General features: G+C 35.4%; 1 protein-coding gene across 10 annotated transcripts in view; it reads right to left on the bottom strand.

The window, feature by feature from the left end:
- The window catches only part of fryb (furry homolog b (Drosophila)), a 68,776-nt gene extending 59,074 nt beyond the window's left edge, over positions 1-9,702 (bottom strand). For 2 of the 10 annotated variants that reach the window (XM_048181529.1, XM_048181532.1), the window contains exon 1: positions 362-816. In XM_048181529.1, the coding sequence (XP_048037486.1) occupies positions 362-554 (193 nt within the window). In that variant the 5' untranslated portion in view covers positions 555-816. Of the gene's footprint in view, positions 1-361; positions 821-8,626; positions 8,687-9,228; positions 9,380-9,406 lie in introns of those variants that run through there. The other 8 variants (XM_048181531.1, XM_048181530.1, XM_048181533.1 and 5 more) reach the window with 7 other exon arrangements.
- Positions 9,703-12,027: the final 2,325 nt, after the last annotated feature.

Here is a 12,027-nt window from a genome sequence, read left to right as displayed (position 1 = left end):
CTACAACCAGCCACAAGTTTCAAGGGAATTCCCGCCCCCACAGTGATCTCTAGCTGAAGGCTATACTAGAAAGTCTTAAAACAGTATCTGAATGACATCATAGTGTTGTGTCACAAAGTTTCACGCGATGAGCTGTACCACTGAGACAAATTGCAGGCTTTCAACTGACAAAGAAAAAATACCAGAAACACAAGTTTGATGTCTTGTGTGTGAGGTAAAGATGGGAGTCTATGCCTTGGCTGGACATAAAAGTCAAATCTAATTAAATCGCACACCATGAAGGATGACTCGCGTGTCATAACACATCAAGATATTAAAGACAGCGGTGTGCCTGACTACCAAAGCAAAACCTGAGCGGTACCTTCTTTGATGATGGTGGGTCTTTTTCTCGGCTGGATCTTCCTGAACTTCCCTTTAAAGTCTGCTGGAGTGAACATATGCATGGAGAGACTAGCCATCTGGACCAAAACAATCCCATCCTGGCTCTGAGTTTCACAAGGGTTCGGTTTACCATCCACCAGAACTCCTGTACTGTTGACATCCTCCACGGACATATCCGACACAGATGACAAAAAGAGGTACCGCTTTCACCTGCTACGGATCAGCATGGATACGGATCTCCAGAGAAGCTCCTCTCAGTTCTGTCTGTCTCTTCTTTTGTGTTTTTTTTGTCCCTCTTTCCTCTGTATTAGGTACATGAGCTTTTAAGTGTGAAGTCAATCAGAGAGGGATAATGCTCTCTGTCTGCTCTCACAGGTCCAGGCTGTTTAGCCAGTTACAGTAACACGCCTGAATGGGGCAGGTGTTGGATTACTCAAGACGGACACGCCTCTTTTGTGAGAGAGAGGGTGGAGATTTTGAAAGTAAAGGAGGAGAGACAGGGCAAGTGAAGAGTGTGACTGTGTACAGTGTTTATTTTAATGGGAATCAGATTGAGTGTTTTAAAAACACTGTCATTTGGGGGATAGAAAGCAACCTATCAAAATGACCTGCCTCTGGTTTGTATTAACTTGTTTTATGTTTTGAGTCTGAGGTGTTTTCAAAACGGTTGTCAAGGCATCATGTCCCCCAAGTTTGATTCCCAAGTGCTATGTGCCTGACAAAACAAACACATCATTTATAGGTTGTTTTTTAATAATGTCAGAAGGAATGGACAAATGTGGAGTCTTTGGGTGAGGGTGTTTATTTGGACCACCTTTTAATGACATTAAGCTAACAAATAACCACACTGTTTACTGACCTGCAGGCGTTGCTGATTTTATAGAGTAACCTTTTTGAAGGCCAACATGGAACAACTACCTTATTCTCTGAGTCTCTCCCTCCGAGTGGCCCTGGCTGAAAGTGCTGATGAAAAAGAAAGAAAAAGAAACAGAGACACTGACCACTCCTTCTGAGAACACAAAACAGCCCTTTTCTTCAATAAACAACATTTTGATGCAAATCCAAAAAGGGTCAGCGTCTCTTCCCAAGGGCCGTCTCAGCCATCTCAGAGCTGCAGAACTGAAGGCTACTCTGTCTTTATGCCGGCAAAAAATAGTTTTTGGGGGAAATAAAGTCAAACACAGACTGGCTGTATAATAATTTCCAAGTCAAAACTTGAATACAAAGTCAAACTCTGACTTCCAGACATATATCTAGAGTAGAGCTGCATGATTAAACGTTAAAAGTTTGCAATCTCATTCCTAAATGACAACGATTCTCCTGTGTCTATTAAACAACAAATTGACAAAATCACACCGTAAAATTCAAATCTACCTTATTATTTGTCAGTTATCAGTTATCATTTGTAGGTATGAAACAGCTTCATAAATAGTCTTTTCAACCACACAGTATCGTTATTTCTGTGTTATAAATATTCATATTAACACAGAAGAACTGGGATAAAAGTTTATAGTTCGAATATAAACACTGATGTCTACGGTAGTGATCAAAATAGAGCAAATCACTTACTTTTGAAGTAACTCGGCACTTCAAATAAAGATTATATCGAATACATCTTTATGCCACTATAATTTGTCATTAAATCATTCATTCAAGAGATTCGTTCAAAACACTGATTCATCCAGCAATGAAACAAGTGAAATTACTGAATCTTTCATTCAAACCGATTTTTTAAAATAATTCAGATCATTAAACAATTTAAACAGACTGCAACAATTAACATTTTATCAGAACCTCTAGTAAATTACGCTATTTTGTTTAGTTGTTCTGCACCGTGTCTACAACGTAAACAGCGTAGGAGGATGACAGGGAAGAAAATATATTGTTGAATAAATCATGTGTATTGTTGAATAAGTCATGTGGACTATTTTAACAATGTCCCTTGACCTTGAATGTGGAAATTACGTTGCTTTCTCTTGGGGATCAGAAACCTCTCACATTTCATCAAAAATGTTCAAACAATCACATTATTTCAGAAAATTAAAAAATCTAGTTTTCAAGTTACAAATTAGTAAAGGGCTCCAACAAAATCTGCATTTTTTAAAAGCTAAATGACACAAAAACAATCTGAATGTAAAATGACATGTGACCTGGACACACCCAAATGTTCATGTTTACAGTTAATCTATTGACAATCTATTGACCACACTTATGAACAACACACAAATAAACTCTAAAAATACACATATGAAACCACGAAAAAGCATGAAAACTCATCATCCCATCCTTCAAAAATGTGTCGTCTATATGTAACACAGATAAAAATACAAAAGTACTGCAAATATCACTGGCCTACCCGAAAATAGCACACCTAATTGGTGCAGCCTAATTACTGGAGATAACCTAGAACTCCAGACTCCCCACACAGACACACACACACACACACACAATCGTGATCACCACATCAAGGCAGGGTTTGTGTTCATGTACTCGCAGTGATCTTCAGATATCACATTCCTCAGATGGCAGTTAGGACTGGTCTGCCAGGAGAGTGACGCCACATGCTGTCCGGCAAGAAAGGCATTCTGAGACACTGTCATGTGACTTCTTGGAGTTAATTGTCAATATTTACAAATTTTGACAAGTTGGTTTAGTCTTGTTTTCTCTTTGTTTGGGTGATCTTTTGTAGACATCAACTGATTTTGAGCCGTCCACTGGCTCTTCATCTCAAGCGCACTTTGAAATGCTCTTCTATTGATTTGATCTCTCAACAATTTATGCATTAGCAGTGTCATGTTTCAAAAGCTCTTCAGTTAAAGTGCCCTATAAAGGAATGTGGAACTGTTATTTAGGAATTGTGAAAATGGTATGAAATCTTGATTGAAGATCTAAAGAGAGTCAAAAACACAAAACAGAGATTTTTGTTTTTAGAAAAGAGAAAAGGATGTAGCGATTTTTGCTTGACATAAAGGGGCAACAACTCAAAAAAAAGCTAGTTCTCATTACAAACATTTCTATAAAGAATTGTGAGGGAAATTAAGTGTGAGGCTGCCCTCTAGAGTTTAGTAGAGGTACAGTTCATTGGTTTATCTCAAACTAATTTTTATAAATATGATATCAAAATAACTTCAACCAAGGATAATGTTAAGAAGCTAAATTTCAGCAAAAAATATTGTCCCTCTTACATTATAATTTTACATAACACATGTTAATGTAATTAATAAACTGTATTCAACCATTTAAAAGTTTGGGGTCAGTAAGATTTTTTTTATGTTTTGAAAGAAGCCTCTTATGCTCACCAAGACTGAATTTATTTGACCAAAAATACAGTAAAAACAGTAAAATATTATTACAACTTAAAAAAGCTATCTATTTAAATACATTTTAAAATGAAATTTATTCCTGTCATGGCAAAGCTGAATTTTCAGCAGCTATTCCTTCTGTTTTCATTGCCACATGATTTTCAGAATTCAATCATTCAAATATGCTGATTTGGTGCTCAAGAAACATTATTTATTATTATCAATGTTGAAAACAGTTGTGCTGCTTCATACTTTTGTGGAAACTGATACATTTTTTTTTTAGGATTCTTTGATGAATATAGCTGTTCAAAAAGCATTTATTTGAAAGAGAAGCATTATAAATATCTTTTGAAGCATTATAAATATCTTTACTGTCACGTTTGATCCATTTAATGCATTCTTGTATTAATTTATTTTATGATTGTGTACACTAAAGATTATTATTTTTATAGCATAAAGTATGTAAAAGCATTCAAATTGTAGCATGTTATTTTAGGCCAAGCATAAAATGCAACACTCAACAGTGTCACTTATCCATCAGTCTATCCACCAAGGGATCATTTTAAAACAGTACACTATAAGATGTCTCTAAAAAGTATTATGGTAACACCTTAGAACTTTACATGATTCATTCATTAGCTAACATAAGCTCATAATAACTAATGAGCAATATATTTGTACAGCATTTATTAATCTTACATATATACAAAATGCAAAAATATAATTGTATATTTCCCATCCATCCATCATTCTCCAAACCTCTTATCCTGTGTAGGTTCAGACAGATACAACTGATTTGAAATTAATATTGAAATCATCTAGAATCACTTGTTTACTTAGAACAATTTTTCATACAGGTTAACTAATATTAACAAATGAAACATTATAGCAACGTGTTACTGAAATTTAATATTTTTATAAATAAAAAAATTTATTTTGCCACAATTCTGTTTTTTGGGTAGCTGAGGAGATCACAGAAAGTGATCTACACTAGTGTCAGTGAATAGGTGTACATCACTTTGATCGCTGAGTCTGAGAAACCATCAAAAAAAAAACCAAAGAGATAAATGATTTGAGATAAGTGATGTGAAGACGGATGGAGATAGAGATGAGAGAACAATGCAGTGTTGCTATGGCTATGTCCTTTTTTTGCAGCTCTTACTCCCCAGTTAATAATTCATGACTTGAGCTTTGAAAAACAGCCAGAGTGAGAGGAGAGACATACGTAATATTGAAACAGCAGGTGAAACAGTGAAGTGACTCTTGACTAAAAATTGGTCACCATAGCATAGCACAGTGGCTTGTTTCAAATGCATTTCACTTGTGTTTCTAAAACTACCTGTCAGAAGCTGTTATATAAAATCCTGTAAGCACCCACTAACCTACACACAATAACCAAGACCATCTCTCTAAGATTACATAATGTCTGTGTGGGCTGTGCATCACACATTCAGTCAAGTCTCTTGTGCGCTTGTACAATATACCACTAATATGAACAGAATGAAAAACAATTGGATTTGCATTTCCTGAAGAAAATACCAGTGCTTGCAAAGCAGCAATCACAATTATTTATGCAAACAAGATGATGTCATCAATTTTGTTTAGATTTTGAATGAAAAAATTCTAACAATTCATTAAAAGGACAGTTCACTCTAAAATGAAAATTAAGTCGTCATTTACTCAACCTGGTGTTGTTCTAATGTAATATGCTCTTCTTTCTTTTTTGGACCACAAAAGGAGAATTTAAAAAAAAAAAAAAAGTCCCACTTGCGTTCGTCCATCTAATGGCAGTTAATAGCAACCAGCATCAAGCAAAAGTATCACAGAACAATCCCATGCGACACACGCTATATATTCCAAGTGTTCTGGTGGTACACGATAGGGTTTGTTGAAAAACAAACTAAAATTTAGTTTAGAATTTAACAAAAAAATCCTGACCTTGGCTGTTTGTCTTCTTGTGTTCATGAGACTCTAGTGCCACAGTTCACTCCGTCTCATCCAGAAAAAGCACACAAGCTATGAGAAATCAAGATTAACAAAAACGCGAAATGAAATACAATCCATGTACCTTCTTCTCTGAGGTGAATATATCCGTTGTGTTCGTCGAAACAGGAAGTTATCACGTTCACATGTCTGTCATTCTGAGTGTTATCAGACAAAAAGAGTTCCGGACTGGAGATATATAACTCAGTAAATTAAAGTACACTGATACTTTTTTTTTTTTTTTTTGCTTTCTAGGTATTGAATTTCGTGTTGCATACTTATTAATTTTGATTTCTCTCAACTTTTTTTGGGCCATAGTCGTGCACAGAAGACCAACGGCCAAGGTCAGAATTTTTGTTAAATTACACATTAAATGTTTTTTCACCAAACCCTATCATATACCCCCAGAACACTTGGAATATACAGTATGGTGCGTGTCACGTAAGATCATTCTGTGATACTTTTGCATCTTTACTGAACCCTTGTGTGTCCTTATGGACATTTTTATCCTTTTCAGTTTTTTTTTTTATCATTTTGCCTGTGTTAATGCCAACTGCATACATTTTGGCTCAGGTGTGCATTTTTATTGCCATTTAACTATTTCACCCCATTTCCTTTAATAAATCTATTTCAGGACCTTAAGGACAAAAACGTCCCCTTTGAAACCCATTAAAACTGCAGTTTCCCAGGGCCATTTAACTATAAAATGATGCAATCTTTGTTAATAGGCTTTCATTCTGTTGGCAAGGCTTCAAAATTAAAATTTTTACCAAATGGTGCCATTTTCTCAGGTTTGACCTATAAAGCAAATACTTGCTTTATTCCTGTTTTCTGCTTCTGCATATTATAGAGCCAAGTGGATAAATTATGCAGCTACAATTGTGCGGGTGTGTTGGTATGGATGTCAGAGTGTGGCTTATATGTGTGTATTAAAAAAATTGTGTGTGTTTTTGTGATTTATGATTACACAAATTTGTATAATGACATGGGTATTACACTGGTATTACGACGTAAACTTGAAATATGAAAACATTTCATAAGTCCTCATATTTAAAATAGCTTTAAAAACATACTAAACAATGTTTTATTAAACATGTAAAAATGCAGAATGTTTTCTGTAGGTTTAGGGGTAGGGGTAGTGTAAAGGGATAGAATGTACAGTTTGTACAGTATAAAAACCATTACGTCTATGGATGTCCTCACTTTGATAGCAAAACAAACCTGTGTGTGTTTGTAATATTTGAGAGAGAAAAACTCTATGGTACTGCAAAATCACAAATCCAACCACTGTGTGTACCAGCGGAGATTTGCTGGCATCTAATGGGGAAAATTTGGTACTGCAGCCAAAACAGAATTTTACTGAAAGCTCATTTTTTGAGATATCAACCTCAAATTTGGAACACAACTTATTTAGATTTATGGCTTTGATTTTCTAGCAGTTTTAGAGTTCAACATGTTTCATAAAATATATATTTTATATAAATAATGTTCATAAACCATTTTCATAAACTTATACTTCTATAACTTTTTTCTTATTTCACTTTGTAAACTTTTTTTTACTTCAACAATAATCTGCCAAGGGTCTGCTTTAAAATGAGACCAAACTTTGGTATGTGCTCCCAAGTTTCACATTTTTTGACAGTTTTTGGACATGGACATTTTTGTCCTCTTTGGACCTATATGTGTAACTTTTTTTTTTTTAATTGATGCTGGTTGCTTTTCACTGACATTATATGGACGAGCATGAGCGGGACATTTAAAAATAAATATATACAATTCTCCTTTTGTGGTCCAAAAAAAAAAGAAGAAGAAGAAATAAAAAGAAGGGTATACAGCAACAGGGTGAGCAAATGATGACTTAATTTTCATTTTAGGGTGAACTATCCCTTTAATTTAATGGGAAATTTGAAGTTAGGAAACAAAAATACAAGGCAACCTTAAGCCAAAATTATCTACAATCTGCAGATATTACAAATTCTGATCCACAGAGCATGTCTTTGTCATGAGAACACAAACACATCTGGATCATTTGGATATGTTTTTACAGATTCATAATATGCCAAACCATCGTACTGGCTAAAATATGTCCTTTAATATTTAATCATGCATATAATATGGTTTCCACTGTGAAAATAAAACCAAGGTTATCTTCACTAAATGCAGATGAGCCATATGACTCAATTACAACATCAAACCATCTACTGTACGATAAACACGCCCACACACCGACAAACAAACCGCAACTCAGTGCAACCTAAAATCCAATGAACTATTTGAAAGACTTATGCAAGCTATTAAACATATTGAATCAGCATATATTTTACAAATGATTAAAAAAACATTTCAAGCTTCACAAATGGTTTCAGCAACTGAATGTAAATATTTACAAACCCTCAAGTAAACACACATGGCTCAGAGCAATGAAATGAGCAAAGATGGCTGTCCGCTTTTGTCTGAACTGCACGTATTGAATAAAGCACAGGCGCAAAGTTGTTCCTGCCTAGTGAAAATGGATAGACTCAAAACAATCCTCACTTGAACCTGTACCAAAACAACAACTAGAGAGAGAAAAACCTGACACACAGTAACAAAATACACTTTTATACACTATAAAATACTATTTTTTTTTCCTCTTTTAGTCCAGTTTTTCCATTTATTATTATGTAATTAGCATAACAAATTCACATGGTCACTGTCAAAATTTGCTTATTTTGTTAGTGACAAAAATAATGCAAGTATGCAAGTATTTTTCGAAATCAATATATTTTTAATTAGATTTTGAATCCTTGATGTTCAATGGAGCTTCAGACTTTTGGACCCTTTTGAAGCCCACAAATTTCAAGTACGAGTGGTTCATTAGTATTAGCTACTCAGAACTTAAATAGCATACAATACATAAACACTAACATGAATACAGTAATTAAATAATGACAAAAAAAAAAAAATCTGTCACGACTCACCCTGTTTAGACAAAGGAGGATGCGATTGTTGCCATGCAGAATACAAAATCATCCAATTTCCTGAAGGAAAAACACAATATCAGTGATGCTTGATAGTGATGATCCGTATCAAAAGTAGATGTGTCTCAAAACCGCGTGAGCTGCACATTTTTTAAAATATTTAAGTCACGCGCAGAATTTCAGTGTATCGCAGGCGCGTTCGACAAAAGCAGCACGCGCCCGTGATGCCCAAAAATGCTGTCTATGTAGGCAGCACACTCGGTTTTGAGCACAGCCACTATTACATTGTTGTCATAATCACAGCAGACATCGCTCTCCATTACAGCTATATGTAAATTACATTTATTCCGCTTCGTGAACCCAGAACACCGATGGCAACCATTTAGACGGCATAAATTATTTCTAATTATGCAAGGGACAGTTTGAAGCCAAATCTGTTGTGCTGTGTTTGTGTTATCAACAGACAAACAAACACAATCTGTGCTGGTGGTCTGGCCTCCTCAAGGTTTCTCCGTCAATTTAAGGCGGTTTCACAAATGAAAGCTCACTGGAATGGACACAGGATTTCAAGCCCTCAAAACATTGAGCAAAAAACACCATACCTTGTGTGTTTGTGTTTAGCAGTTTATATGTTCATATCTTTATCCAAGCGTCGTCGCGGAATTCTGCTATTTTCACTACATTAGTCTGGAGTCTCCTCGCATCGACTGACAGAAAAAGACGGCCACTGAGGATGGCGCGACTCCGCCCATAGCGACAAATCAGATTGCAGATATTTACCGAAGGGAGAAATGGAGATCGCTGATTGGCTGAGACGCACGTCCGTCTGTTTCTTTCCATCCATTAGTTTCTGGAGCGCCTGGAAGGATGCTGCTGGATACTGACAGGTGCACAGTCTCAAACAACACAATTAAAAGGCATCAAACGCAATATTTATCTTTAAAAGAGCACAATTTCATTAAAACTGACTGGGAATTTACTCTTCCAATGCAGTCTAAAAACATGTTTTAATGTTTAATTTAATTGTGTAGTACAAATGGTATAAAAAAAACTGATTATCAGAACTTACAATTATCTTTGGTTAATGTCTGTCCTACCTGTTAATGTTCACAGCATAAGCAAAAATGTACACTACCTGTCAAACGTCCTGAATAATTAAAAATGTTCTTATATTAAAGCTGCAGTCCGTAACTTTTTTTTGGTTAAAAATGATCCAAAATCAATTTTTGAGCAAGTACATAACCAGCCAGTGTTCAAAACTATCTAATTATTTTGTCTCGATTCTCAACGGTAAGCTTGTAATAATGTTTTATAATAAGAGTGACATGGTGGATTTCCGCGGGAAATTCGAGCATGCAGCAGTTCATCTGTGCGTCATTACGTCACGTCCGTAAACAGAAAGGAAGGAGTCCCGTCCAGGCTAGTCGGTTTTATCACATGAGGATGCTGCTGGTAGTGGATCATTTATAGCCTTTTCTCACAGCAGCTGGAATAATTAAATTTATCATTTTGATGGCAGATTGTAATCCAGAAAGATCCAAATCATCACAATCATCAGTGACAACTGGAGATTCACCCGTAGTCAAAAAGCAAAAGACTTTGAACTGTGGAGTGGCTACTTGAAATCTACAGGTAACGCTAATACACACTAAATACACATAGTCACGCAATGCTGATGTTGTTAACATTAACAATTTGAGAACAATATAACAGTAATAATAATTTGCACGGTTTGGCATGATCCGAGCTAAGCGATCGTTAGATTTAATCATCATTGGCTGCGTGATTTATTGTAGGCCTAATGCTTTTTTCCTCAGTTGGTCAGAACAAAAGTGTCAGACAAGTTACTTACTTGTTCAGATGATATTTTCCAGTGAAAATTCTTATATTGATCATACTTTCAAGACGTAGAATCTGTGATTCTGAAGTGCAGTATCCACACCGGTGCGGTGACTGACAGCAAGCATTAGATTCATCCGCACTGACGAGCTGTGGTTATCTGCACGTACAGATAACTGTTCCACATATGACTGCAATTGCAGGTCTCAAACAGAGATGGCGACAAAGAGGAAAAATTTCGGACTGCAGCTTTAAAGGTGCTAAAGAGGATCTTTTCGTCGACTGAGAAACTAAAGCCTGTTACTGAGTTTTTGAAATGAGCGCATGCGTAAGAACAACCCCCCTCTTTCGAGGGAACGCCTCCCAAAACTCGTAAACACTCGTATTGGAACACGAGTGTTTACCACCGGCATTCGCTGTGTTGTGTTTGTGGATTCATTATGTTGGACTCACCGCAGGTAACTCATAATCTGCAGTTGTTACTCCTGTCTCCTGACAAAAACATTGCATGCGGCGCCTGTAGAGTGTGGAGAGTTACTGGAGCGCACAGCCACGCTCGTCTCTCACAAGGAACGTCATAGCAGTGATTGACAAGCCAGAGGGTCAATCGTTTACGCGATGATCGCGTAAACGATTGGCTGATGTTTTTAAGGCCCTACCTCGTGCACAGATGATGTATATTAATATTATTCCTTTCAGTGCACCTAATAAATAATCTTGTATCAGTTAGTAAAGACAGTTTCAAGTAATATTGCAAAAATGTATAAAACAAAACATCCTCTTTAGCACCTTTAAGTCTCACCTAGGCTGCATTTATTTGATCAAAGATACAGTAAAACAGTGAAATATTATTACAATTTAAAAATAACTGATAATGAAAAATATTTTAAAATGTAATATATATGCTTATCAGTTATTATCAATTATTATTGGTAATTGATTTTTTTTTCAAACCATTTTTTTTTTCAAGATTCTTTGATGAATAGAAGATTCAATGAACAACATTTATTTGGGAAATACATTTTTTGTAAACTTTTGATCAGTTTAATGGGTCTTTGCTAAATAAAAGTATTAATTTCTTTCTTTTTTTAATCTTAGTTACATTAATTTTTTGAATGGCATTGTATAATGGTTTCCACAAAAATATGCAGCCAAAACTGTTTTCAACATAATAATAGGTGTTTCTTGAGCAGCAAATCAGCATGAATGATTTCTGAAGGATCATGTGGCACTGATGATGCTGAAAATTCAGCTTTGCTATCACAGGAATAGATTATATTTTGAAATATATTCAAATAGAAAACAAATAAATGCAGCCTTGGTGAGCATAAGAGACTTCTTTAAAAAAAAAAAAAAAAAAAAAACACACACACACACACACACACACATATAAACCTAATTATTCCAAACTTTTCATTGTACAATCAAGGCTTTAAATGAAAGATCACTCATTTGAGGTGTATATTGTCTTTTATGATAAATTATTAACAATCAACAGGCTTTTTTACATACAGTGATTTAAGTAAGAAAATCCTTGACACTATCATCAATACTGTAGATGG

This window comes from Megalobrama amblycephala, linkage group LG2 (genome assembly GCF_018812025.1).
Source record: "Megalobrama amblycephala isolate DHTTF-2021 linkage group LG2, ASM1881202v1, whole genome shotgun sequence".
Lineage (NCBI taxonomy): Eukaryota > Metazoa > Chordata > Actinopteri > Cypriniformes > Xenocyprididae > Megalobrama > Megalobrama amblycephala.
The sequence above is the reverse complement of the archived record's forward strand: the minus strand, read 5'-3'. Positions and strand labels throughout refer to the sequence as shown.